At 48.5% G+C, this 24,172-nt stretch overlaps 2 protein-coding genes across 4 annotated transcripts in view; one reads left to right on the top strand and one right to left on the bottom strand.

Moving 5' to 3' along the window:
• The window catches only part of LOC119399510 (alkyldihydroxyacetonephosphate synthase, peroxisomal), a 470,712-nt gene extending 464,408 nt beyond the window's left edge, over nucleotides 1–6,304 (bottom strand). For all 3 annotated transcript variants that reach the window (XR_007416870.1, XR_007416871.1, XM_037666315.2), the window contains exon 1: nucleotides 6,047–6,304. Coding sequence is in view for 1 of the 3 variants with exons in the window: in XM_037666315.2 (XP_037522243.1) it covers nucleotides 6,047–6,198 (152 nt within the window). In the remaining 2 variants the exon portion in view is untranslated. The remainder of the gene's footprint in view (nucleotides 1–6,046) is intronic.
• A 510-nt stretch (nucleotides 6,305–6,814) lies between these two features.
• LOC119399512 (putative ATP synthase subunit f, mitochondrial) lies at nucleotides 6,815–21,853 on the top strand. The gene is made up of 4 exons (XM_037666316.2): nucleotides 6,815–6,995; nucleotides 8,797–8,895; nucleotides 10,359–10,475; nucleotides 21,725–21,853. The coding sequence occupies exons 1-4, from the start codon at nucleotides 6,917–6,919 to the stop codon at nucleotides 21,751–21,753; spliced, it is 324 nt and encodes a 107-aa protein (XP_037522244.1). The 5' UTR covers nucleotides 6,815–6,916; the 3' UTR covers nucleotides 21,754–21,853.
• The last annotated feature ends 2,319 nt before the right edge of the window (nucleotides 21,854–24,172 follow it).

The raw sequence follows: 24,172 nt of genomic DNA on the forward strand, positions 1-24,172 counted from the left end.
AAATAGGTGCTGGATCCTTACACTGCGCCTGAAAGTCCCAAGACCCGGGACGTCGCGCGGCCATGGCAGACAAGTCATGGTGTATACTGCCCGACTGAGATTTTCGGTTGGGGCGAGAATGGTTGAGGCCCGTGCACTTAGGTTTAGGTGCACGTTACAGAACCCCAGGTGGTCGAAATTTACGGAGCCCTCCGCTATACGGCATCTCTCATAATCATATGGTGGTTTTGGGGGGTTAAATCTCAACAATTATCATTACTGCCCGAATGTCGTCCGGATTGTTATACGCAGTGTGCTGTTGTGCGGTCCGTATGCTCGTCCGGATTGTGCTCGATCCGGATGAGGTGCTGCTACACGATCACATTTAATCGCGATCACGCCTGATCCAGATCAAGAACGATCGCGATCAGCGCATCGCGATATTGCTCCCTGATCGCGATTTGACTGACGCCTGAGTCAAGTGCGATACGGATTAGTTTGGACCGTGTAGCAGCGACCGTTCTTGATCGCGATAAATTAATCCGATCCGGATTGGCGCTGATCCGACCAAAAGTGCCCGTGTGACGCCGGTATTATATTATGCCTATTATACGAGGTAAAAGGAGTTGACGCTGAGAAATGGGCGCTGCCTTCGCGGCAACTAGCGGAAAGAAAACAGGAACACGTTTTAAGCCTCCGCGCATGCGCACCGCAGCAGCACAGGCTTGATAAGCACCACTGCGGTCGCTTACAACCTAAAAATGAAATGTAAGCCGCACCCACTGCCGCCGCTGTCCCATACAAAGTAAATTTGCATTGATGACCCATCCAATAGCATTTCCTCATTTCCATGACGTCAAGAAACTTCAGCGTATTTCAGGTACGCGGTTTTCCCACAAACACGCACCTTCGTTACCTTCGTGTCGGTGGTTTTCGGTCGAAAACTTGGACTTCCTGCCAAATTTCAGCAAATATTCCGCTATCAGTGCTCAGCCAAACTTAATATTGGGTCATTCCATATCAAGTGTACCAGGTCAATTTTCGACCATCTCCGATCATGCCAAAATAAATTGGGCTGGTATGTGCGAATGTCAGAGGTCGTTATTGAGGCGTTATATTTCGGAAAAAAGACTGTGTTGCCTAGAGGGCGCTTCGAACTTGGGGCATGGAAGTGAAACCGCGTCGTACATAACAATTTATATAAAATTACTGGTTTGAGCCATTACTACGAAACAATTTTTTTCTTAATTTTAAGGCGCTGCTATTTCATGACTATGATAGTTTGCTCATTTTTGTTTCAACTTTCATTATTTTTGGCCTTGACGGAAAGTCGCAAGATGCTGCATGTTTAGCATCTCTTAGAAAGAGCAACGATTTTTCCGCGAGTAATATATTCACACTGAGGGCTTTGTAGGTTCCTATAGTAAGTGATAAAAATACTGCGGGATCGAAAGAAGAAGAAACGTTGCCACAATATTATGACAAAGTTGGGAAAAATGGCGTTTTGGCCCATATTGCTGAACCGAAGAACCACAAGGTCGCACGAAGTTTTCCTTTGCCTCGCCTTCACAGCTTAGCACATCAGCGCAGGATTCCATCGGGGGCCTTTTCGCAGCAAATAACGCAAGTCATACAACTGCTTGCCACTTATTTTACTAATACTGTTGTATATAACGTCAAAAATGGCAATAGTGCTAAAATTATGGAACGGTACTACCCCCTTGGACCATCAAAGGGCAGGTAATATTCAACCGCTTCATCGTCCAAAGGGGCAGAATTACATTGAAATCAATGGCCTGCAGAGCTGTTCTAGAGCGTCGTGTTTGGCTTCTGATAATTAAGATACACGGTCTTACGTAATAATTAATGGCATAACTAAGCTATAGCTTGTTTAAGTTGTTTTTATGATCTTTCAGGTATAGGGCACGCGTTGGCTTATGCTTTGATCTTAAAGTTTTCGTCGCTGAGCATTAGCAAGCCAGCCCCACCGCAATGGATATTATCCCGACGAGCCAACGCAGTTCCACTGAGTTTGCGAACTTTGCGTCCTGCATGCAGCCTAAATCGCAGTAATCACTGGACGCTGTTTACGTGCACCACGAGCAGATGACGGATCTTCCGTTAGTACGTCGCGAGCTGCTGTCTCCCCGTGACGTCACACTGCGATGACACGTCACTGAGAAGCCGCCCACTCGATATCAAAACCGAAAGTTCTTGTTTTAAGGTAGCGGTATTAAAAATGTATTCGATGCATTCTCAGGCACCGCAATACTCATTTTTGGGGTTATCGACACCAGTGTTTTCATCCAGAGCAACAATCCGAAAATATTTAAAATGCGTGCCAGTACTCTTTGAATGAACATGAAGCAGCACTTGCGCTGCGTGCTTCTTCCCCTCTGTCCCGTTTTCGCGTTGTTTTTTCACCGATGTAACATGAAGCAACCGTGAGGAGAGAGGGGGGGGGGGGAGGAGACGCTTCAACAACAGCAGTGCGCACTTGCAGAAACATACATATGCCAGGATTTGAGCCTCCAGTGAACGCAAATATACGCACAGCTGAAACAAAACGCAATTGAAATTGCATGGTTACTGTAAACTAATTTGCTAGATGATTTCTTTTTTGCAAAGCTGCGGCTTTAAAACCGTCATTATGGCCTTCGCAAAAATTCTCAGGTGGTACAGACATGACGAAAATAAAGAGACAAAAAAAAAATAGGGGAGAAGAAGGAAACGTGTTACTGCCTCATATTAACGATCGATACAGAATCGCTTGTTTTGTCATTCGGTTTGGAACAAGTATCGCCACTTCACATGCACGGACAGATGCATCACACGGTGCTTCCTCCACATGGTCCCATTATGGCCGGATGTGGCTGCAAGTGCTGGGATACCAAACCGTCTGCAGTTCACTGCCCCGGATAAACGGCGTGTTCGGGAGTTTAAAACCGACGGAGGAGCGAAATGCGACTTCACAGCTCGAGGGGCGGCGATGTAGTCCGACTTTTGCAGACAATCCAAATCAGGTAGAAGTTCAGGGGAAGATGGTATGTTGGAGCGATGAAAAATTCTTGAACATGGAGGTGTCGGTGGAGGCGACGTTTCGACAAGCGGACTTGTCTTCTTCGAGGCTGCAACTGAAGACGTGACAGCCCTGAAGACAAGTCTCCGCTTCTGGAAACGTCGGCTCCAGCGACAACCCCTTGTTCCAGAATTTTTTACCGACAATGAAAAACGGCTCAACGAAGGGAGATGTCGGGAAAGGGCACCCGAGTCTTGGGGGGGGGGGGGGGGGGGGGGGGGGAGGGTGATTTAGCGAGACAAAAGGCAGAGAGCCACAAAGACCCCTTAAGGAGGGGACATTAATAATACGCACCGACAATTAACAGCACGGAAGCGCAAAAGTGCGCCACTGCTTTGGCTGTCAGCGCGCCTGAACACGTATAAGCTAATATTCCAGCAGAACCCCAGCAAGCGTGCCGAAACGACACACTACACACCACGCCGACCGCACGTAATATCCGATGCCAAAGCCAAGATATCCCACCAATCCAAATTTGTTTGGCCACCTTAGTGGCATATGCCTATCTCCCTGGCAATGCGAGCGCATTCATGGCCGAGGCCTCACCCTCCAGGAGCCTGCATATAAGACCATCCCAACCAAGACAAGGTGGAAAGTATACCGCTCACATACGCACACAGACTACAACGCTACGTAGGACCCCATCAAACGCGAACTGCACTGAACTGTCTGCAGTGCAACCGTCTGCACTGAACTGTGCAGAGACAGCCGCTTGGTGCCAGCTCCTATAGTTCCCGAATAGTGCACTCCGCCACACTTCCCACCCAACCCGAAAGCTAGGCATTTCTCAGGTGGTGCAGACCCCGACCGATGTCATCTCTGTGGAGGATACGCACAAATTTTTACCATTATGCGTAGAAATGCGCCAAACCACCAGGCCTACGTAGGATCCTTGACCGAAACCCTCTTCCTCCCAGTGGGAAGCCGCTCTTTCTAGCACAGCTAGCCGTGCCATACTGTCAAATTTCGTAATGGAGGCATTTGTAACCAATTAGTGAGGCCGTAGCAAAACTCTGGGTCAATCAGATTTGACAAAATGGCGAATTAGACAACATGACGGAATTCTACAGTGTCCACAGTAGCACTCCTGGACGACCATGCAAACACCAGCGATTCAGGGGGGCCAGCAAGATTGCAACAGCCTGCCCTGGACCCGGTGTTCCATACTCTGTGGAGAATCATCAAAAAAGAAAAAGAGGTTTCCTGCCTAACCATGATGGGTGACTGCCTAACCATGATGGGTTTGCCGCCGCGGTGACGGATGGACCACCGGCCCATGTGACTTGCCGCGTGGGACATGGCTACAAGGACAAGCATTCAGACGGGGCAGTGGCTACAAGCATGGCTACAAGTATGATCATGATCGAGAAATGATTGTTTCCAGTGCTTCTTACACTAGCCTGTCTAGACCTGTAGCGTCACAGAACCGGTTCCTCAGTGCGACAGCTCCAAAAATACTTCCTCAAAAGTTACCGATAATATGCAAATTTTATGTCAGTTACGCCTGGCTGTAGTTACGTGACTAAGCCACGCATTCATAACTATAGAGCGCACGTAAGAAAAAAAAGGCAGCTGCTATTCAGCCACAAATGTCGAATAAATATGTGGCACATGTTGCAACAATCTCAACGCGCGTTACGTTAGCCAAGGCAATTTCGAGTCACGGATGGCTGAGACTGGGAAGAAAAATAAGATATCTACGACGCCACGAAACGTTACTGAACCCAAACGCGCTGTCTGTCACAGCCTGCGATTAAATGCACGAGTAATATTACAGCTGCAGAAAGCTCTCAACATGCCACTGACACCGTCACGGTGTCTCTCTCTCTCTCTCTCTCACACACACACACACACACACACACACACACACACACACACACACACACACACACACACACACACACACACACACACACACACACACACACACACACACACACACACACACACACACACACACACACACACACACACACACACACACACACACACACCATAAGAACCATCATGCAAAGGTCTGCAAAATCTGCACGAGCTTTACAAAAGCTAGGTAATTACTCTAAACAAGCTGCGTCGAACCCCTATCCGGTTCGATACAGCAGGTGCTGCGCTATGTCAATGCGGGCGAGGTGATGGACGACACTTCTGAAAAGCACGTCGACCAACCGGAGAGAACTACGAAAGAAGATAGAAGTCAGATGGAAAAAAAAAAAAAAAGGATGAAAAGCGGTTGGAACAGAGATAGGACGACGCGTATTCTTCAAAACTATCGTTGAATAAACAGTAACGACCCTCGTCTTAAGACAGCAATCGGAAACAAGACGATAGCTTAGGATACAGAAACAGCGCCTCCCAATCTGCCCTCTTGCCAGTGACACGACGGTGACAGCTCCGATCGGACACAAGATTCTTTTCTGTAAACACACGTAGCGCGTAATCGTGCAGTCGACGACCTCTCAGTCGCCAAGATTTCTTCCAAAAGTTCAGTATCACGCACGTATGTACGAACATTGGGATAAACCAAATGTATGTAGTACAGTAAACAACACCGGCTCTCGGATCGCGCGAATGCATTCTTGCGTGCGCACTTCAAATACGAACAAACCGTGCTTCGCGCCCAACATGCCGGACTGGTTTCCTCAGTTTTGTCCTCTCTTCCTTCGAATTCTCTGGAACAGCACCGAATCTACGGTCGCGTGGGCTTGGAGAAAGAGATCACTTCTGTAGCCCGGAACACTCGCAAGCACGCCGCGAAGATCAGTCAGCTATAAGAGATCAGTTCAGCAAGTCTAGCACCACACGTGAAAGCAACAACTTTCGTCCGGCGCGCGCCGCATGTCAAAAGCGAAAACGTCGCGTACGTTGCCCCTAGCCGGGCGGTCATCGGGCTCATTCACCGGTCTCTAGACGACCCTTTCATAGGCCGGAAGGGCGTCCACTTGAAAGAGAAACAAGACGTCAACGTGCACACGCACACACAAAACTCACCTTCGTCTTGGAATCGTGGTGGTCCTGGCCACGGGCGGGCAGACGCCCTTCGCCGCGGCACCGCCGTCCTGGGAGCGTGCATCGTCGCTGGACTCGTTGCCGGCTCCTTGGAGGTGCTTGCGGATGGTGTCCAGTCGCTCCTTCGCCGCCATCGCACCCCACGGGATGATGCTCGGAGAGAGAGATGCACCAGTACGCCGATCGAGCCACCGATTATTTATGCACGCAAAACAGGAACAGGCGAACACGGGCGTCGGCAGCAAAAAGCGACGGATTGTGTTGGATTCGCTTTCGCGCTAATTCGGCTGGCTCGAAGCCAGGTAATTTTCTGTGCGTGTGTTCATAGCTCTCTGAGGACACGCACCTAGCGATCGTGTAATCTCGCGTAAAAGCACATTTGTGTGCGTAAAGCGCAAGTGGTTTTAAAACAAATAACGTAATATATATATATATTCTAAAAGTATATTTTGAAGTCAGATGCTTTACATTGTGTTTTCAACTTCCAAATTTCTAACGTTGCGAGTGCTACAAATCTCAAAGGCTTTGCTTTTCGGCTTTGCAGAAGCAAAAAAGACGTCATCGCCACCATGTTTTTAAAAGTGTAGATTTTTCTGTTGTTTTTTTTACACCGTATGCACGCGTTCTACAACCTAAGCCTGATGCTTTCTATATTCATTGTAGCGTATATCAAATGCAGTTCGATGGCCGTACAATTACCATAAACGCATATTGCGGACGGCATGTGTTCCCACTTAACCCCATCATTCGGCTTCACAGCTCCACGCGCATCAGAAGTCCAGCAGGTAGTAAAGGTTGTCACGTGACATTGCCGACTGCTTGCCTTTCCGTTCACCTTCATCGAAAGCAGGGATGGCCTTCGGAGACTACCCTCCCGAGTACAACCCTAGGGTCCACGGACCTTACGACCCGTCTCGCTACTATGGAAAACGTGCGTATAACGTCTGCTAACGGACCTAACATCACTGCAGAATTGTTTCACTCTTAACCGCCCCATGCTGGAGGTTCATACGTGAACGTACTCCTAAGCCTCGTGTTTCTCTTTGGCTCGCCGGTAGACGCGATTTTCGCAACAAAAAGATTAGCTTCGAATGCTCCTTTGCTCTTGTAGTGGTTGTTCCTTAACCGTAGCGTAAGCACGGTGGGTTTTCGGCCTTTGATTGCGTTACGTTGCAACGTAGCGCAGCCTACGAACTCTGCAATGTTTCCGATACCCCAGGCTGCAAAAGCTCGTTTCAGAGCAGTTTCATGCTCGCCTTCTCTGTTAATGATCGGACCAAACCGTCCGAACACTGAGTCTTCACCGACGGTCGCAGTTCAGTACGCCAGGTTAACCTCCCGCAGTCCGAAAGTGCTTGTTCTGAAACCACTTCTCTGTGCACTGTGCAAAGAGTGTCAACGGGACGCAAAAGCGATCCGTGAAAAGTGTCGCGTACTGACACTCTTTCAAGGTTAGGGTTTTCTACGCCAGCAACAGGGGTCAACGCTGTGATAAGTCCTGTTTTTCATGGTAACACCAAGGAGGATTTTTCAAAATGCTCGAGTCGAAGTGATGCCTCCAAAGTCAAGGCAAGAAATCCACCATCTCACCAGTAGCGAGATAAAACGTTAGCGTGTAAAGAAGAAAAGGCGGTGTTTTGCTCACACGCCCTACCAGGTTTATATGGGTAATATTTTGCGACCGCAATACTTGCATAGTTTTCCACAGCGTTGCCCAACACTCCTCAAAAGTGTTGCGCCTCTTGAGTTGTGTTTTTGTCACAATGATAAACCATCTTACATGCCTCTCCTTGCTTTGAGGCTGCGTGCCCAGTGCTTCCAGGTCACAAATGGCGTACATTCTGTGTGACCTTATCTCCTATTCAACACAGGAAAATGGCTAGCACATAGTTTTCAAGAAATGAAAACTTAAGTGAGCAAGGTGATGTTTATTGTTCTTTGATGAAGAGACGTCTAATGGGGTGGAAAAGTTTTGCAGCGAAAGCTGTTCTGAGATCACAACAACAGCCGTTTTTGGTGCCGTAGTTGTCCGCCGCGGTACCTGTAACTGCTATTGCGCGAAATAAGAAAAAATATTTAGGATAGAAATAGAACGGGATTTGAACTTGGGCCCTCTGCGAGGCAGCCCAGTATTCTACCAAAGAGCCATGCCGGTGCTTGAAGCTCCTTTGCAAAAACACCCTGTATAGGCTTCATGTCAGAAAGGAACCACATTAACGGACATGATGTAGCCTGACAGGAGTAAAATAACAACCAGACATCACACAACATAAATTCTGTAACCAGGCGTCACACAATGCGAATTACTTAACTAGTGGGTCGTTTGAAGCTTCCCAACTCATTATAAAGGGTTCAGCCATAATTCTTCGTCATCAGCCGTCGCATTAACAGAGTGCTCATAATGCCTTACAGACATGTAGCTGGTACCTCGCTTCCCGCAGAATGACGAATAGTGGCGTAGTGGGTGCTTCCTAAGTTCATAAAAATTATGATTTGTGGCGTAGTGGGTACGTTGATAGTCTGCTTTTATTAGTAGCCCCAAGAGAGTTTATAACGGGCTCTACAAATGCTGCTCTTCCAGCTTTCGTTGTGACTGTGTTGTGCCTTCCGCGCAGGCCTGGCATTTTTTCAGTGTGTACTACAAGTTGTGAAATAGAGTATATGTGTTGTTACTGGAATGTGTCCGTGGCTTGGTAGTGAATGTTTAGTTTCATTTTTGTACTGTTTTACAGCGGACACTCCCTTCTCCGAGCTGCGTCTCAGCGAGATTCCAGCCTGGCTGGCCAGGCGGAACAAGAACCCGAGGGCCTTTGCTGGGCTCTGCAGTAGAGGTTAGTCATTACGCTGGTTTTGCTCGGGCTTAACTGGAACAGCAGCTGTGTGCTGCAACTTTCCGGGTACGTTCAATTCACCTGCGCCGATCTGGGCCAGTTCACGACGGTGCACGGGGAGTCCAGAAAATGTGCAGCTCAAGTTTGGTGGTGCATGCAAAGTGCAGGCCTTACTTTTGTTTGCTTAATGTACGCTGACTATGCAACTTCGAGAGGTGGCAAATTGTGTATACGAACAGTTCATGAGGTGCAAACGCACACCACACTGTGTATAAACCATAGGCGCGCGTACATTGCCTATGCCTGAATGCCGCATTGTCTCATCTGCCACTCGTGCGCACATCTGCTCCAAGCCGGCACCTTCGGCAGAAGAGGTGCAGGAAAACCATGAACCAGTGCTGTACCTCTCCTGAACCTTATGAAAAGAACGGTGTGGTTCTCAGAGTGCCATTGCCTAACCGCTGAAACAAACGGCAAGGTGCAGCTTCTCGTGAACTGGTTCAGCTGGTTCAGGTCGCCATCCACTGCTGTGAAGAGCACTGAAGTGCCCCACTCTACAGGGTGGCGCCTTTGTTGGCTGTTGAGTTTGAGATTGCATGTCTAGGTGCATGCACGGTCTAAAAGACTTGCAGAATTGATTTTCATGAGTGGCAACATTGATCAGCGTTCTTGTTTAACCTAACACGAACTCGACTTTGGTGCTCACAATGTTGCCGCACCATGATGGCATGGATTGGTGCGTGCGGGCTGATAATGTGTGCCTGATCGTTTCGCCGCAAATCGTGCGGGCTTAGTGGTGTTGTTCCCTGTCAGTCGAGGAACCATGGTTAAACTAGGACTTGAACATAGGTGCTTGGTATCTCTACTTTAGCAATTGCACACATGGTGGGGTAATTTTACTATCTGTTCACATATCTGTAGTTGGCGAAAAATGCAAATATGGTTTGTTCATGTCACATCACACGGTGCCACGGCGGCTGCATTTTCGATGGAGGCGAAAATGTTTGAGGCCCGTGTACTTAGATTTAGGTGCATGTTAAAGAACCCCAGGTGGTCGAAATTTCCGGAGCCCTCCACTACGGCGTTTCTCATAATCATAGCGTGGTTTTGGGACGTTAAACCCCAGATATTATTATTATTATTCACATCACACGGTGAATCACATTATCAGCCCACATGCGTGATTACCTTGATCTGTGGTGCGGTGAGACTGCACTCTCCGACCAAGTGCAAACTTGCCGAAAACTCCAAAACGGCCGCTAGATGCAGCTGTTTGTGAAAAACGCATTAAATTAGTTATCTTCCGGTAGTTTCTGTGGGAAATGGAGATTGTGTCTACCGGGGGGGGGGGGGGGGGGGGGGGGGGGGGGGGGGGGGCAGGTATTCTTTGTGAACTTCCAGTGTGACCTCACAGCGTGCAACTGGGCATATCCGAAATGCTTGCTCACCGTCTTTCATTGCAGCATTCTGGCGCTGGCAGATGAAATACGTGCAACCCAAGTACGCAGGCCTGACGCCAGTGATCCAGTTTGCTGTGGGCACTTCGCTGATTTTCTACTATCTGAACTACGGCAAGCTCAGTGAGTATGCACACCACTCTGCTCGTTTGCAACAATGGCAGCTGTCAAATGCTGGCTAGACGATGCGTTCGCAATGTATTGCTGAATTCTTTGTCAGCCTGGGTGCATTGCTCGAAGTGTATTGTGTGCACTCGGTGACTGATAATTAGTACATGCATGATTAGCCAGACATGCTTACAACAAACGGGCTTGAGTGACTAAAAATAATAAATAAAAAAAGCCCATCTGTGTTTGTAATGAAATGCTTTATTTATTTACTGTTTTTATTCCCTCTCGTCATTGTCAAACCATTGAAGCCGCGACCGGTTGGACCAATATACGACTGACCACATGACAACGGAATTTCATAACAAGATTAGATATGCATTCTGTGTACTCATTCTTGTGGTTCTTTTTACACAAGCGACGCTAGTCTTGGAAAAAAAGTCGTCGCAGGGGAGGAGAGGGGGGGGGGCGCTTGCTCGGTCACTGGTGCTTATTTCAGATCTCCCGAAATAGCGAGGGGGGCGCTTGCTCAGCATTTTAGGGTAGTTCAATACATCATGTACTTTAATAAACCAAAACTGACCTGTAATAAACAGAAAACAAGCTTTTCTGCCACATTAATTACGTAGACATATGCGTTATCACCTCTGAAGAAAAAAGAAAAAGTAAAAAGAAATTCATTTATTGAAGACAAAACTTAGTTTAATAGGCACTGATTTCTGCTTGATTACTAAACTATCATGAACAACGGTGTTCTTGATGCACAGTGTTGTGCGCACCTGCTCCAGTCTGTATTTTCCCCAGTGTTGGAACACTACCGGTGCAGAATCCACTGTAGTAATTGCATGTTGAAGCGTCTGGCAACATTCAAATTTTTAAAGGGGCCCTGCAAATTGTTTGAGCGTGGTCAGGAAACACTGTCGATCGGTAGTCGAGGCTCCTGAGAACATGCGAGCCCAACATATAGAACAGCACATGGCCTAGAATTTAGAGTTCTCAAAGTCGGCTAGAAATCGCTCGCTCTTCTTTCAAATGACCGCGCCATAAACCCAAAGTCCACGGTCATTTAGCCAATTTGAGCATCGTGAGCTGCATAGCTGCCGCAGGATGTCGCGACGTGCTCGCTCACGATCACACTGAAAGTAAGCCGTACGTTCAAAGTAACCAAAGTGCTCAAGGTCAGGACGCGTGCTGTTGAACGAGCGTAGTTTCGTGCCCCTTGTCATCTTTCCTGTGCGTAGCTTTCAGCATGCTCGCTGGTTCGAAAGGAGAGAGAAATCGCTTAAAGCGTCTGACAAATCTCTGTAACTCCGCTCGTGCTTGATGGATTCTAAAAATTTTTGCGGCAGTCGATTCATTAGGCGATGGACTCCTTTAATAAAGCCATTCGGTGATTACTCAGTAATGTGCTGCAGGGCCCTTGTACATAGACATTAAAGGCAAACGTGAAGTTGGCGTACACTGTTAAAATTCAATAAGAGAAATTTAGTAGCGCCGGTTTCTTGCAAAGAAAATGCTTAATTTAATGAAAAAGCGTGTCGAACGATCCACATGTCTTTAGTGCAATTCATGTTGCCCAGGTGTGCCGGCTTTGCAAAAACCATGAAATATGCGTACTGCACTTTATGCCTCTGCAAGACATGTTGGCACTTTAGTGGAGACAGCAGCATTCGAGGCAGCTCACACCATTTAATGTTAATGGGTGGTGAATTGCTTGAAAAGGTTTCCTGTGCTATGTCATTACACTCAAACCTCTTTATAACAAAGTTGCATGTGCCACGAAAATAACTTCGTTATATCCGAAAATTCGTTATAAACGTTCATTTGAACCACTGTATCTATTACCAAGGCTATTCTTCATTTACTTTGTTATAACCGATAATTCGTTATATCCATGTTCGTTATATCGAGGTTTGAGTGAAAAGGGACTCGGAACGGTCCTTTTCTTTGAATCTGAGAATGCACTAAAATTATGAGCCCAGTAAAAATGGAGGAACAAACAGCACATCGTTTACTTTCTGCTAAATACATTTTGACTCAGCTGGAGTTGCTCTGATATTCATACTCGGCCTGTTGCCCTTTTAAGGCTGTTATCCGACAAATGTGCCCGTGAGTAACAAGTTAATTGGCTGCGCTTTTCAGCTTTGCCAGAATCTTATAATGGTGTGCATGTGTGTGTGAGCGTTTACGCTGGGGTAATTTTTTGTCACCAACAATTGTCCAGTTTTTGTGGCTCATTGTCTGTAACGTCATTCACACGTGCAAAAGAGACCCAGCCTTAAAAGCCAGAGGAGCGAGTCTGGTTGCGTTGGTGGTTTTCTTGTGGCTTTCTTGATTAAAAAAAAAAAGTCACAGTTTCGCCGCAAGGGCGAAGCAATGAATGCGATAGCAAGAAACTAATGCTATACGAAGTGAGGCTCACCAATGGATACTCTCAGTTTGAACAGCGCTTCTGTTGCAAAGGCGGCCGAAGCAGCGAAGGAAACTAGCGTGCTTCAAGTGTCGAGCTGTGACACTTGATAGTTCGCGCTCATCTTCTATTTGTTCGTTTGGCGGCGTCCCTGAGCTCGAGTGACATTCGTACGCGCCGTAACATGAGCGCGGACATCACGGGGAAAGCGTGAAACATTCCTCTACCCCTCGCCACGAGAAAACCGCGCGAGCAGACAGCGGAAGGGCAAGCTTCTCCCATGCGCAAATATAAGAAGAAGCGAGCGAGCTCGCCGACGACGACTTTTACATGCGCCCGGCGGGCTCCTAGCGCCACCTCGCTGGTAATGAAGACACGCTTATTATCACCTGCTGTCTCTGAGTCCGTCCAGCGCTAAATGGTGTGTATATAACGCTCGCCGTTAGCTACGTGGAGGATCTGCGTTTCGTGGCGTAGTGGATAGCGCCGCTCGCTGCGGAGCAGGAGGTCCCTGGTTCGATTCCGCGCTTCGGAAGCATTTTTCTGAGTTATTTTTCTTTGGGGCTTTTATATATATATACATACTTATACATATACGGTGCATGACGACGGCGACGGCAAAATCCAGCCGAGACTGTCCATATAATTGCTATCGCAATAAAAAAAGTGGAGAGGGTTTCATCATACCAGCATTGCCCATAGTCCCGTGCTGCATAGGCGGAGAGTTTTCATTTTACCGGAGGGGGTGGGGGCCCGACATGCACTTCCACATGTCTCTCTCACTCTCCATATATATATATATATATATATAGAGAGAGAGAGAGAGAGAGAGAGAGGAGTCAAACTTCCAAATTAAAGAATTTAATGTAACTTTACTCTCTTAGGTGCCCGCGATATCATAATGAAGATCTGCAAGTGGAAGACCCTAGATTTAGTTTTCAATTTACGCAAAGACATCGATCCACCTCGTAACTCTTGGCTCGAAGCGAAATTTTCGTTGACCGCGTCACGTAAAATCGATTCACGCAATGCGTGGGGTTAGGCTTTACTTTGTTAAAACATGCGCCACACAGGAGACAGTAGGCTAACGCTATCACGGGAAGCTTTAATTATATGCCAGTGAGTTCAATTCAAGATGGCTGAAAGTAATTCTGAGATGGTAGCGAATACCATTTGCTACCACCACACCTTGTGCGAAGCTGCGGTTATGTATCTGGACGAGTAATGGAGTTGCTCATTGGTGGCCGAATTTTTGGTAAATCCCTTTACTGATAAATTAAAGCTGCGTACAATCTTTTCTCGGCACTTTTATAAGCAGGCATGCCGAAGGGTACCAATATCTAGGCAACCAAGAAATTACTCGTTTTTTTTATTGGCGAGTAATACCTCTGTCACACGGCCACCACCGAACTCTATTTCACTCCGTTCGGCATTTAACTACCTGATGGAGCTTAACCAGAATGGAGTTGTGGCCGTGCTACACGGCTCGGTGCAAGCTTTCAACGGTTGCCGCATGGGGCAGAAACAGCGCTGCTGCGCTCGTCGAAACGTCCAATTTTTTGCCTGTGCCTTTAAAGCAACAAAAACATGTTTTCGTGTGTTGATGATGTGCTCGGAATCACCATTGCTGTCACAGTGCTTGTGCGTGCGCCTCGCACGTGCAGAAACAAATATGGCGCGACGCTTCACAGCGGCGGCTTGGTGAGGCGTTGGTGTGGAGAGTACAAGCGCTGATGTCCGAAAAAATACAACTAAAACTTACACTACGGGGCGTGAAATGCTACGCAAAAAAGAGCATAGTTTTTAAAATTATAATTGAACTCATTAGGACGATTTTGCTAGTGCGGTTTTCAGCGTAGCAGTAGCTGGCTGGGAACGAGAGTACTCTATCGAGCCGAAATGGTCATTACCGAACTCCCTCCACCAAAAGCTCCACTTAACTTCCTCGGCGAAATGGTGACCGTGTGACATGAACCCCATCTCTCTCGAGCAAAAGACGAGGAAGTTAAATGGAGTTCACGGGCGCCCGTGTGACAGGGGTATAAGTTTGTGCGAAAGCGTTCACTGACTGACTATGTCGGGATTACTTTGTATTCTCAGTATCATTTTTGTGTTCTCAAAACCATGCACTACGGGGTTCAAGACAATTAGAGCGCAGCTCTTAGGCGTCCGTTGCTGCGTTGAGCGGCATCGCCGTCGGCGTAACCAACAGTGCGAACGAGGACGAAAGAGAGTGAACGCAGAGTCTGTCGATATCATGAGATACTGGCCTCTAACCTCGCTTTCTTCCTCTGTCACTCGTGCGCATGCAGAGCTGGCACGCGCACTGGGTCTGGCTTCGCTTGTCGTAACGGGGCTGTGGGCGTTTCACTTGGTTTGTGACAGCTGCAATGCACAGAGTATATAGTGTGCGTAGCACTCAAGCGCTGGCAGTTTCTGTGGCAATATGTAACGAATGTTACATTGCTACAACTGCGGATAGTCAAAACTTCAAACACAGCTGGCGTTGCCCGAACACGAGGCTGCGCTCAGCGAATTAGGCAGTATCGTAATCGCCGGTGAATTTTTGAATTTGTCATAGCTTAAGTCGGTCGCTTCACTTGTTCATCAGCACAACATATTCTGCACGTAAAAATCCGTTTGAAGGGCATTTTTCCATTGAATGTTTGACTTGTCACTGGCCCATATGCCGAACTTTAAATGGCTAAAATGAAAAAGAAGCGGGCATAAACAGCCTCCTGTGAAATAGCTGCCAGACAGGACGACCCAGGGACCTAAGCCAAGCTCTTAAAAAATACCCTGGGCCGGTGCCAGGGGGGGCTCTGTCCCCCCATGAGGCAGTCCGGGGGGGCCCAAGCCCCCCAGCTTCCCCCGTACTCTCCGCCTATGCCGTGCTGTCCTTTGTCTGCTTTATTATTGGACTAGTAGCACGACCATCCTCAGTGCAGCGTGCCCCGTCATTGTGCACCACAGTCCAGGCTTCGTAACTTCTTTTTTTCTTTCTCATAGAGCGAAGAACGCATTCAATGCAAAGCAATGGGTACATATGCGCACTGCAGGAATGAGAGAGCGCTGCAGCCACAACTGTCACGTTGCAGCTCATGCAGAATGCAAGCAACATCTGGAGCTGCTGGGCCGTGATGCTGTCTGAATAATTGAGCGAGTCTCAATTATTGATGCGTGAATAATCACTTGGTAGCTGTAACAAGCTTTTTATAAAAAATGAACACTATTCCTGCTGGTTTGAAAGAACTAGCGGACATTTCATGCTTCACTGATGCAGTGATGTGATAGCTGCGCCAATTGCGCCAAACTGCGCCAAGACGTCAAACCTGCTACATCCTGCTACATCCTGGCGCCAAAACTGCGCCAATTAAACTATAAGCACACTAGCGAGTAAAACGTGCGCAGCGCGCCGGCAAAACGCGACACTCCAAAGTTGCCGCGTGGCAAAATTTTCGTGCGGCGAGAGGAATGGGTTCGTGCATCATTTTTCGCGACACGCTGCCTGGCGCTTTCTGGGGTACCTGACCGGACGCAGATTGATGGGTAGGCTCGTTAAGCGCTGGCTTGGCTTGCTCAGGTTTTTGGGGGCCGGCATAACCCTCTCCCGACTGCTGTAAATTGGCGTGACCCCCCAAAAATGCACCTCGGAAGGAGCGGCTCGCCGCGAGCTGGTGTGACCGCACCGCCGCAGCAACATAGAAGTAAAATTTCAGTGTGGCACAGCGACGTCCATGCCTGTCTTATTTTTGCCCCCTTTTTTAAGTTCCACTACTCGAAGGTTAGGGATAGCTACACACCAGAAATAACAGCACTTATAAAATAATAACCGCAGTTATCGCAGACAGAGAAGCTGGCAAGATGGCGGACAAGCTTCGCACCAGCCGTGAACTGGCGCAGTTAATTGGCAGCTTCGTGTTGTTTGAGGATTTTCACTGAACGCGACTCCAGTCAGTGAGCAAACCTCGTGGAAAACTAGGTTCGTCGTGGAACGGCTATCAACAAAGACTATTCCGTCCTCGGCGGGTCAGAGCCTCAGGTCGTTCCACCAAGTTCATTGTCGACATCCTGAGCAAGATGGACGAAAATGGTGACACTATATCATCTTGGTGTCGCCAAGGCAGCGATGGCAGTGGATTTTGCATTGTCTGCAGTCAGACTACTAACCGCGAACATAATTGTTTTGCAGCGATAAATCGACATGCTACAAGCAGAAGGCACATTGAGGCCACGAAGCAGCACCGGAATTCAGCAGGTGTACTGAAAACTCCAAAGACCTGCATATCAGACGTATTTGGACTTCACGAAAATTGCAACCCAGTCCGATCCAGGCTTTTTGCGAACCCACAGTAAACCAATTTAGGAGGCGTTGATGTAAACGTAAGCGGCTGATACGAATTTGTGAAATTCCCCAGCCGAATTCCGCTGTGTCGAATGGGCCGAAATTTGGATGTTCCGAACACTTTTCCGCGTCGCGGCGGGTGATAAGAACTTTGGTACCGAATCAATCGAGCGACGGTCAAGAGCAGAATGCTGTTAGCTTTGGAAGTACGCGCGCGGCCAGCGCGCACACTGTCAGAACTCTGGTTATCGTTTGCCACAACGGCTGTGGGCGAAACCGCGGTCGCTTTTGACACTATCATGTATGGCGACGACGAAACTGACGGGACGCCGAAAAGTGCACACGCGTCCAACGCCTGCCCAGTCTAAGGGTACGTACTCACTAGCGGCAAAAACGCGTGCGACACGCCGCCTGCGGCAAAAGCGTTCGCGGCAGGCACGTGCGTTCGTGTTCCCATTCGCGATTTACGTGACGCGGCAGCGATGCCTGTAGTCTCGAGTTGTCTCGATGCGTTCGATACTTTTCGTGACAACACGCACCCGCGCGCGGCCTTCGTTCAGCGATGTCGTTTTCGCACGCACGTGTATTTTGCCGGAGGGTGTATGTACGTCGAAGGCTTTCGTCAGCTGTGCTTCTTTTCCGGCCACATTCAGCGATGTTGAATCGTGACGAGGAGATACTGGTGACTGTTAATATTATAGTGCTCGTTTGTTCTTTGCTTCTGCGACGCCGACGTGCCCGAAGGCGGCCGAGAAGGTTTTGGGTGCGCCCGATCTGGCGGTACAGAGAGAATGACGGCCAGGCTCAAGCTCTGCTTCCGTGCCTGCGCGTGGTTCAAAGGTTCCGTTTTCGCCGAACTGCGCTTCGCCCGGCACCCTGCTTCGCTCATGCGGTCGCGTCTCTGTGGTAGTTTCGGTATCGCGTACTGCCGCGTGTGTTTTGGGCGCTCGTGAAAATCGCTCTGACAGAAAGTTCGACAAAATGCCGCATGCATGTGATGTTGCCGGATGCCTGAATGGCGCACGCCGCCAGTGCACGCCGCCGCGCAGTAAAGGCGGGCAACGTTGGGCACGGCAGCAGTGACGTGACAAACACCGCTTTCAGGTGGGTGATTTGAAGTGCGCTGACGCAATGCGGACCACTAAAACGTGATTTTATTTCAAAATAAGCCCTTCCTTGACACAAAAGTAGCACAACGAGGTTTCTAGACCGTTATTTCAACAATCAACGTCGACTGAATATTTGCCTTTAGTGTCCCTTTAAGTAAGAGCCATTAGTTTAAACAACGCTCGCTTCGTTTCTCAATCACATATTCAAATACGTCCGAAATATGACGCATTTCCAGCATCAATAATAGGAATTACCAGTGGTAATCGAAAAAAAAAACAAATAAAAATTTGGGACCCCCAAGCTTCGCCTTTCAGAATTGAACGCGACAGTGACATCCTGTCCCTAGTGCGTACTTCAACCACTTAGTGCATACTTTTTATTGTACGATGTCCCTCGAGAAGTGTAAATTGTAGATTACTACTATGTAATCGATATATTTGAAAGTGGCTTGTGTCAGCGAAGTGTCGTCTTCCAATCTCACGTGGTGTTAATGAAGAATGGAATAATATTTAAATAACCCTTACGTATTTGTTTGTTCCATATAATATATTTCCATTCCTAACAAGGCGCGTTGTTTGTATTTAATTTTTCTGGTATTTTTTTTTCTTCCGGTACTTCCTTATCACTCATTATTACTTTTATTGACTACGTATTCACTCATGCCCTGTTTATGATTAAATATTCATTCTTTGCTTCATTATTTGCTATCCGTGTCTGATCTTCTGTTAATTATTCCTCTGAACGTCGCTCTTGCACTTGCACGGGTCGACCGAACCCTGCAGCGAAGTGTGGACGAAGTGCCTCGTCAACGGCCTATTCGCTAGGCATGACCTCCGAGATTTTGCGGCGTACGTGTCGCTCTCCAGTCTCATTTTCGATGGAGGCGAAAATGCTTGAGGGCCGTGTGCTTAGATTAGGGTGCACTTTAAAGAAGACCAGATGGGCAAAATTTTCGGAGCCCTCCACTATGGCGTCTCTCATAATCATATCGTGGTTTTGAAACGCGCATTATAATCATCTGCCATTCATTATAATCATTTGCTTGCAGACAGGTAGCGACTCGAATACACGGCTCACTTCTGATTGGTTCTCATTTTGCCGCATGCCGCGAAAAATGGGTTTCGCACCCATTTGCGCGTTTGCCGCGCGTTGCTGCCGCTTTTCGAGATTCCTGCCGCTCGCAACACCATCGCTCGCCGAGCGCGACGTGTCGCGCGTCTCTTTGCCGCAAGTGAGAACGTACCTTCAGCCGATTTCCTTGGCGCACGCGCGTGTCTTTTGCCGGAGCTGCTCCGCGCCTCCTCTTCCGTTAATCACTCCTCCTGAACATCGCTCGTGCAATTGCACGGGTCCACCGAACCCTGCAGCGAAGTGCGGAGAAGCTGCATTGTCAACAGCCTATTGCCTTGGCACGGCTTTCGAGAGTTTACGGCGTGTGTGTCAGTTTAGTCTCGGAGGCCACGCATTATAATTCTTTGCGTGCAGATAGGTGGCGTCACAACTGCGCGGCTCGCTTCTGATTGGTTCTCATTTTGCGGCGTGCCGCGAAAAATGGGTCTAGCACGCACTCGCGCGTTTGCCGCGCGTTGCTGCCGTTTTTTGTTACTCCCGCCGCTCGCGACAGCATCACTTGCTGCGCGCGGCGTGTCGCGCGCGTTTTTGCCGCTAGTGAGTACGTACCTTAAGCGACGCTGCTTCCCGCAAACGCCGCGCACAAAACTGCGGCAGATGCGATTATAGATAGCAACAAACGACGTAGTTTTGAAAAGTTTTGAAGGCACGTGCGCGGCCAGCGCGGGCGGATTAAAGGCCGAGACAGACGGTACGATTTTCCATGCGATGCGGCGTCCGACACGGCGGTGGGAAAACCGGAATGGTGACCTTTCATAGCATCGGACAGCCACCATTCCCTCTCCACCACCGCCGTGTCGGACGCCGCATCGCACGGAAAATCGTACCGTCTGTCTCGGCCTTGAAAACGGAACTACCGTTTGCCGCAACCGCCGCGCACGAAACCACGGTCGCTATCAATGCGATCATCGATAGCGACTACGAGCTCCGAAGCTACGCGGCTAACGTAGCGGTAGATTAAAGGCTATATAGTCGTAAAAAAAAGTCACGAAGCAGTGGCGTAACTGGGGGAGGGGTCACACCCCCTCCCCCTCTGAAAAAATTTATTTTGCTATGGCATACACAGCCCAAAATGACACTTGACCACATCTGCCTGCGCGGCCCCCACTTCAAATCAAGGAGGTGCCAACCCCTCCCCCCCCCCCCCCCAAAAAAAAAAAAAAAAAAAAATCGGCCAGGACCCCAATAAAGTTTACCATACCATATATGCCCCAGGCACGAAGCCTTTCGGCGTTCGTGTCGATCTTCGCTTGTCACTATCAGGAGCGTAGCCAGAAATGTTTTTCGGGGGGAGGGGGGGGGGGAGGGGGTGTTCAACCATACTTTATGTCTGTTCGTGGCGTGCGTTTGTATGTGTGCGTGTATATATACGCAAGCAAAACCGAAAAAATTCGAGGGGGGTTTGAGCACCCCCAAACCCCCCTTACTATGCCCCTGGTCACTATGGTGGAGTGGACTTCACTTAGTTTTCATTTGGCCTCATGTGAAGCTTTGACGTATTTCGCGACAGCCAGCTGCGCCGTCCCTTATTGGTCCGTTCACGTGTGTCCCAGAAAGGCGTATGCGAGTTCTTTTGATGGAAATAAATGTTTTGTGCGTATATCGTGGTTTGAAAACAGATTTTGCTAGTTTTTTGGTGATACGAATATTGTCGCTCCCCCTTCAGATTCTATACCGAGATTCTACTGTAGTTGGGAAACCCTACCTGCGTTGTTTGTTTGACCACACTAAGCCATTATAAGACTGCAACGCCAATTTTTATGCTTACGGGGCCGTTAGGTGATCCAGTGGTGTTATGCAAACACCCATTATTGGACAGAACTTTTTATTTCAAAAGAGTTCCTGCTTATTTGACTGTTTTCCTTCACACGGTTCATTTTTCCACTTGGCAGTGAGCTTTTAGCTGGGAGCAGGGAAAACAGCTCCAAAAGCTGTTTTCCCTGCTCCCAAACGCGTTTTTGGCTGCTCCAAAAGCCCTTTTACCTGCTCCAAAACGCACTTTTTGCTGCTCCAAAAAACTGCTCCAAAACAGCTTCAGTCAATCACATCACTGTTGATGTTTTGCTGGCAGCAAACGGATGTCTGCCCGTTTTTGATATTGCCAGCTCCACGTACAGTATGCATGGTAGCTAGACTGAATGGCCAGCAATCATCATGTGTTCATGCTGTTCTTCTTAAGTAACGAGTGTCATGATGTGTGCATGTGATAGAAGACCGCATCACACTGGTAGTTGATTCATTTTGCATATTTTCTTTGTCTTGTTTCAGAGCACGAGCGACGTTACAAGTACCACTGAGAAGCGGCAGTTACCTTCTAGGGCAGATCAGCATTGATATTGCAGGTGTCCAAGGTTCTAGGAAAGTATTGCGAGCCCGAAATAAAGCACTCCAAAAGGAGCATTGCCATCTCTTTACAGTGTCTTTTGTTAGCCGCAACAATAACAATGCGACACTAGAAAGACACACGCTGTCTTTATGCTGTCGTTCTTATCCTTCGATTTTGGAAACATTGAAAGAAGGTTTCTTTGCTTTTGGCGTGATGATGTTAAGGAGCGTGTGTCACAGAAAATCCGGCGGCGGCAGCGCTGTCCGTGAGCAAAAACACTTGATGAATGCAGATTGTGAAAATCTTGCTTGGCAAGATCTTGGTAGACAAGCATTTGACCACAGAGCCACGCCATTGCTTGAAACTGCTTGGGGAAAAATTCAAGAGCCCTTCCCCTATTGGGGAAAGGGGGCAAGCAAAGCTTGGCTTGTGCATGTCTGACGTGCTAGTACTATCTATCGCAGTGCTCCCCTCCCAACTTTTTTTCTTGATGTCGTGAATTGGGCCTTCACGTTCTCAGAAGTGCAACATTTCAGTTGCTGCAGGCAACTATGAAATGGGGCAACGAAATGGCAAGTCGCCTCTATAAGCGATCAGATTGCCATATCAGAAACGGCTGATCGCCCACGATCGAGGGAGCAATTATTGGAAAACGGCACATGCACATATGCATGACACCGGCGCAGCTTCGATGGCCGCGTTTTGTACACTCGCCGGCGACGGGTCTTTCGGGTACAACGCAGTCACTGAAATCTAACTCGTTACAAGCTTCGCTTGAAAAGACCCTGTAACGTCAAACCACTTTTCCAAGTGATCATCGAATGGCATCACAAATGGAGTTAATTGCCGCAAAAAAATTTTTCAAATCTGTAAAAACGAGCGTAGGGACAGGGATTTGTCGCACGCTTTAACCATTTGTGGGGCAGTGGGACTCATATGTCCCACTTTTTTCTTCGCCTTGTTCCAATTATTTAGATCAAAACCACTGAACCTATTGCTTTCAGACTTTTAGTTCGACCGCAAGGGGGAAAGAAATTACGTCAGCGCGCGTCATGAGCTTACGCAGAATGAGTGCGCGTGATGAAACGCGATCGCTCCCTCCCGTTATGATTCCTGTGCGCACTAGTGTGGCTACTGTGCAATGTCAAGCTATGGAGTGCGGCGCCGGCACATTGCGGCACCCCGTGGCAAGAAGCGCATCTGAACCAAATGGCGCTCTTGATTTATGTCGGCTATTGGCCAATAACATGCTATCTGTTGTTCGATGTCGGAGAGAGAAAATGGCAACTTCGTGCTCCGCTTCTAAACTCTCCCTGTCTCGCACGACCGCAAGATTTGCCTGAACTGTTCATAGCAGTGTCTGCTTTTCGCAGGATGTGTGTTCTCACTAAGCTAGAGGGGTGAAGAACAAGCAAATCAATCACACCAGGCAGGGCACCGTGTGAACTACGTAACGTGTTGGTGGTTTAAGCTGTCCACCCATGTTACAAAGGAGTCGGCCATAAGAGTTTACCCGACGAAAGATTTCCACGTGTGCCACGCGATGGCTATCATGATCATCATCGGCTGCTCACGTGCGCTTAGCTATCGCCACTATCGCGTCTTGTGCAGCACGTGGTCTCGCGAGTACGCACGATGCTCTCGTGCTTTCGTTCGAGCTACGGTGTTCTAGAAGTAGTTCGAGCATTTCGGTGCGCGTGATTCCAACCTGCCAGCTCTGTCGTTCACGGAGGTGGCGTCTCCAGCCTCTTCAAAACGTAAGGCCGTCTGCGTACTTTCTAGCGCCTCATGAATTAGACAATTTGCCCGCTTGCTTGCGAACTGGTTCCTTGCCACACGTGATCCATATTACATATGCGGTATAGTCATAGGCGTGCGCGTACGGTTCCTCATTAGGGGGAGGGCGTATACTTTCACCCCCCTCCCCCTGTTGTTAGTCGAGTCCGAAAAAAAAAAAGCTCCGCAATGAATGCAAAAATGAAAATAAAGCGAAGTGCCTTAATTATACACAACGGCCTGTAATTAGTCCCCGCATTTCCGGGGGCGAAGGTACACGTGGGAAGTAAACTGTTCTTGGAATGCAACATATCTAGGGTGCTCGGCCGCCGTTATCGCACAGAAACATGCGTGGCCACCCTGCACAGTTTTCCTTCCGGACGCGCACTTCGCGCCTCTGACCCCATAGATTTAGCAAATCATGATGGTGTGTCCGTCAGTGAGGACTTCGTTGATTTCGTAGTCTTGTCTCCTGGGTCCGGAGCGCACGTTCACCGCCGCGGCGTAGTACAACGGCTTTCCTAGCGCACTTATTCGGTGTCCGTTCTCACTTTGTGGCGTGACGGGTGCAGCGCACCGTGTGTAGCAGAGCTGCGCCAGCATGACGTCGCCAG

This window comes from Rhipicephalus sanguineus, chromosome 7 (assembly GCF_013339695.2).
Source record: "Rhipicephalus sanguineus isolate Rsan-2018 chromosome 7, BIME_Rsan_1.4, whole genome shotgun sequence".
Taxonomy (NCBI): Eukaryota; Metazoa; Arthropoda; class Arachnida; order Ixodida; family Ixodidae; genus Rhipicephalus; species Rhipicephalus sanguineus.